Source organism: Branchiostoma belcheri, unplaced genomic scaffold (assembly GCF_001625305.1).
Source record: "Branchiostoma belcheri isolate BF01 breed outbred unplaced genomic scaffold, Haploidv18h27 scaffold263, whole genome shotgun sequence".
Taxonomy (NCBI): Eukaryota; Metazoa; Chordata; class Leptocardii; order Amphioxiformes; family Branchiostomatidae; genus Branchiostoma; species Branchiostoma belcheri.
In genome coordinates, this window is record NW_017803869.1 from 49,216 (window position 1) to 54,442 (window position 5,227).

At 44.9% G+C, this 5,227-nt stretch overlaps 1 protein-coding gene across 1 annotated transcript in view; it reads left to right on the forward strand.

Annotated features, from left to right (window-relative positions):
- Positions 1–1,928: 1,928 nt before the first annotated feature.
- LOC109472048 overlaps positions 1,929–5,227 on the forward strand; it is a 28,034-nt gene continuing 24,735 nt past the window's right edge. Inside the window, exon 1 of the mRNA XM_019771623.1 lies at positions 1,929–2,030. Coding sequence (XP_019627182.1) covers positions 1,974–2,030 — 57 coding nt within the window. The 5' untranslated portion in view covers positions 1,929–1,973. The remainder of the gene's footprint in view (positions 2,031–5,227) is intronic.

A 5,227-nucleotide genomic window follows, 5' to 3' on the forward strand; every position in this document is an offset into this window, starting at 1 on the left:
CGTAAGCCGTAGCGGACGAACTAGCAACCAGCGAATGACATGTTGACTGTTGTCTGTCCCTTTCTTGCCCCATGCCCGTCCCATCTGGCATGTCCGGGTCCATGTGTGCGGTACAATCCCACCATGGCTCACGCGACGCCCCTGATTGTGCGCATTTTATTGCATACGGGGTCGATTCTGACCCAGTATCGTTGCAATGTGGAGTCGTCAGTGTTTCAAGACATCGAAGTGACTATTAGTCAGTTGATAAACAAAATAGACGAACAACTCGGGGTATTGAAGGAGGCAGTCAGGAAGACCGGCCGCTAGAATTTAGCGTAAACCGTTGCTGGCCTTTTGGAATTTAACGTAAAGCGTTGCGAGCCTTCATAAATTTAGCGTAAAGCGTAATCAGGACCCCCCATGCAGACCCTCAAATTCCAAATTCCAAATTGGTTTATTCAGAGAAGCATATTGCAGCCTGACGGCTGAAATGCATGCTTATTTACAGCCAATTGATATACAGACTTAGACTGAATTTTAAAACAGGTACAATTCTAAAATCATTATGCAACAAATTTAAAATCACATTAAAAGCAGTAATTAAACAAGATGTAGTTATATAAGCTTAGTCAACTAATGGAGTCTCAGTACTTTAAGTGGCAGTCAATCAAAACGTGAGAAGATCCTATGTAGCTTAAGCAGTTCATGTAAATATTCGTGGCATAGAGTCTTTACAACTGAGTGTCGTTACTGTAGTAGAGTCTCAAAGCTCGTGGTATAAAGGACATTGAATGTCTTTTGCTTTTACTTCTCATTGACTGATGCCGACTTCCCCTGCGGAGGTTGTAGTGACTGGCCAAGGGGGTAGTGATGAATCCCCAGAGGGGAGAAGTACTGTCCTTTAGGATACTTTTCAAGTGTTCTCAGTGTAGCTCTCTCGCGTCTGTTTGCGAGGGTAGGGAGTGCGTCAGCAGGTAGCCCGATGATCCTGAGGCAGCGCTTCTGGATTGGATTCTAGTGAGTCTGACAGGTGTTTGGGAAGTCCGCCCCAAACCGGGCTAGCATATTCAAGAATAGGTCTTATGAAAGTCAGGTAGATCTGCATGAGGACATCTATCGGGAGCCCCGCCTTCTTAGCAACACTGAGGTAATACATTCTAGGTCGAGCTCTGTTCATCATGTACTCAATGTGGGCGTCCCAAGTCAGGTCAGCAGCGATATAGACCCCGAGTAGTTTAAAGGAAGTGACTCTTTCGATCACCTGGCCTGATATTGTGGGTTGGGGAGGGATAGGTACATTGGGCTCTTTCCGTGCACTTATAACCATGTCTTTGGTTTTCTTCCCGTTTGCGGCAAGAGAAAAGGACCTGCCCCAGTCATCAATAGAGTTCAGTGCCTTTTGAGTCTGGCCGGGTAAAGACCCCATCAGTGCCTCAGAAGTTGTCAAGTCATCAGCATACTTTACAGGGGCGACAGATGCTGGTATACTGGCATCCAATGAATTGATGCATATTACGAACAGAAGCGGTGACAACAGCCCGCCTTGAGGGACACCGGCTAAAACGTTATGAGATTTTGACAGACATGACCCCCATTTCACCATCTGTGTCCGGTTTTTCAGATAACTGTGGATTTTACTGTATCCCTTAAGAGCGCATCTTTCAGCAAACCTTCAAAAACTTTGCCTACACTGCTGACAAGGGAGATCTGTCTGTACTCCGTTGGGAACTGGGGTCTAGGCTTTTTTGGCACCGCTCTGACAAGGGCATGTTTCCACAGTTGAGGGAATGTGCAATTCCCTCAACTGTGCAATTCCCTCAAATAGGGACAGGCATCTCGCGTGGGCACACTGCAGAAGGCACCCTCACCCCCGGACAAGCAAGTGGTCTAGAGGGGACATCTCTCAAGGTTTTTAGAGCTACGGTTTTATTTCAAATGGCGTATAACCTCCCAGTGGCTCTTATTTTCTTATGGATGCTTCCTAATGACGGATGGCCAACCGAGGGTCAGCCGGGATTTATTCAACGTACTACTGCCAACTTGTTCCGGTGAGTTGGGGAGGGGCACGTACTTGCATAAGGTATCCTTGTTTCGCGGAGGAACTTTCGTATCTGGTCATCCTGGATGTTATTTTAGGTAACGTTTACAAGCCTGATGTTAGTCATGTTCAACGTTAGTGTTTAGTTGAGAAGAGTCTTAGACCAGGTAGAAACTGTAAATTCCAGAAGGTAAAACTAGTAACAATTTATGGTATTATAATATTTACCCGCCCGGGGCTCCCTATGAAACCTCCTTGTCTGAGGGTAGTGATGTGTGAAGCGGAATGATTCTGTTGTTATCGCTCAGTTTTAGGAGTTGAAACCGTATAAAACAGGTATGTTTAGTACGATTAGTCTCCACCAGAGGAATTATTACAGTAACTGTGGTAACTTGCAGTATAAATTATTTAGACATACACTTGACATAGGTAGGGAGGACACTTTGCCAGGGGAGTTCGTTTGGCCCATAGGGTTTCATTTTTGCTCGGGGAAAATTTTTACTTACCCTTTACTCCCCTGGCCAATAATTTGTTTATCTGCCAAACTATACTATCATCGATAGATGCCGTAAATTTTAGAGCGGTCATAACTGGAATGAGTGGGGTCGAGTTAGCCTCTACCAGGCTTGAGGAGGCGGCTGGAAAGAGTAGAAATCGGCCAAAATAGAGAGGCGGCGAAGCAAATTTCCGTCTCGTAAACGGTCGTCGCCTTTCCGAACGGTCGTCGCCTTTTCTCCGAACGGTCGTCGCCTTTCGGAGCGGTCGTCGCCATTTCTGAGCGACCGAACTTCAGATCCGAATATCCGCGGAACTGAAGTTCGGTCGCTCGGAAATGGCGACGACCGCTCCGAAAGGCGACGACCGTTCTGAAAAAAGGCGACGACCGTTCGGAAAGGCGACGACCGTTTACGAGACGGAAATTTGCCCGATGCAAGATGGCGGCGAACTGTTCTCTCAACGGCCATACTCCCTTGGCATGCTTATCTCTCTATTTTGGCCGATTTCTACTCTTTCCAGCCGCCTCCTCAAGCCTGGTAGAGGCTAGGGTCGAGTCCTGGCATGCCACCGATCGCGATCGTGTGCCCTTGGGAAAGGCACGTTGCGCGACTTTCCTCACTCACTCACGTGAAAATGAGTATACATGTACGTGGGGTCGAGTTCTGACATGCCACCGATCTTGTGCCCTTGGGAAGCTTAGGCCACACCAAGTAAATTTTATGGATGACGTCCTTTGGAGACCCTAAATCTAATGCGAGAGGGCGAAAAAAAAACAAGTAAGGGCCCTAAAAAACAAGATGCCTAGATTAGAAATGTACTAAGAGACGACAAATGTTAGGACACAAATTGAATGAGGTGACACAGTGTAACAAGCAAGAAGTCTTTTTATTCATCATCAAAACAGCAATAAATCAGGTGGAACAGTGGACAGTGAAAAATTTTCTGTTCTGTTCCGACACCTCGCGTTACGGGTTTCACGTCAATCTGACGACTTGCGACACTGCCGTGACTTTGGTCATAGTTACAGGAAGCAAAATTTCTTGTTTTTTTTTCTAGGAAGAGGCCAAAATCAATGCGCGCGCGGACGTCATCCATAAAATTTACTTGGTGTGGCCTTACTTTTGCCCAAGGGCTTAAGCAAGTAAGCCCTTGGGAAAGGCACGTTACGCGACTTTCCTCAAGTTACTCAAGTGAAAATGAGTATTGTGGCCTTGCCTGTATTTGACCTCTGCGTTGGCGGCGGCATGAAATAAGTTGATATAAACTGAGTGTGCCGTCACATGTCTAGTCATGAAATTTTGAAGTAAAAAAAATTCCATACGTAGGTGGCCGATGATTAGGATTAGACTTTATAAGATCGACTTTGCTCTTGATAATAATTTTGAATAGAAAATTTCGATACCGGGCGACGATTTTAGTCATAACATTTTACATAGGCATGGCGACATCTCGTGGTGTGGGTGCTTCAAGCTTTTCCAACATCGCTGGTCCATGCACTTGAACACACTCCAGACTCAAAGAGTAGTTTGTTGACAGTCTGGCCTGTGCTAGCCTCCTTCGCAGTCTTGGTGGAGTCGGCGTTACTAGTATTTTTTTTTTCTGTGAGAGACGCGAGTAATATGCCGCCGCGAGGGACGGTTTGCTGCCGAGGGAGTTTTTGCCGCGGAGAGAAGGATTCGCGCTACAACTTGTTGGATGTAAGGCCTGTGCTCTCACATCCATGCCTCCGCAGTTTCTTTTAGTAGCTCGTCACGTATCGGAAAACGGTAAACACACCTGTATCCTGTTATGACTTTCAAAGATGTTTAGACCGATGGACTGTTTTTATCCTTTTTTCCCTCCTCCCCCCCACCTCCACACCGCCACCTGACCTAACATCATAAAGTCATTAAAGAAACAAGAGTTCCACGATCTCATACCTTCGCCAAATGATGTTAACCCTTGCGGGTGACGAATTATACAATTTTAATCATTGATTTTGTAAATAAGAGCCTCATTTGCATGGATTATATCAGTTGATCATATTCTCCATCCAATGACAGCCTTATCATAACAAAAAGGCTATTATAGCACTTCCACATAAATTATGCAAATGAGGTCATGATTTGAATAAATTATGTTTATTGATGTTCACCTTCACTTAACTTCCAAATGGGGCAAGTATAAAATTCGGGGTGCAGCAGTTATAACTATGGAATTATAAGAATTTGACATTAATTATGCAAATTAGGTCCTCATTTACATAATCTATATCCTCAGATGTTTTTCTCGTTCTCAAGTAGATGTCAGAAGTGTTTCATAGTTCTATTATCGAACAAAGCAGATTTATAGAATTTCCTCATTGATTATGCAAATTAGCTCCTGATTTGCATAATTGCCATCTGATTATGTAAAGCATCACTTCAACTACCTACATACCAAAAATCACGACAATACATCAACCGGTTCTTGAGTTATCGTCCTTCAATTTTTTCTAACAAATTGCTCCTGCAGTTCCAGAACAAGGACGCTAGGGACCGGAACTACGATGTCACTTTTTCCTACCCCAAGAGCTATCTACAACCAAAATTCGTGACCCTAGCATGTCCAGAACATGAGATATCAAAACCGGAAGTTCAGCTGCAGTACCTAGGAAAGCCGCCAGGGGGCCCAAAATCTAATCATTTCTAGGTCTCATGAAGACCTACCCACCTACCAAGTTTCATTCCA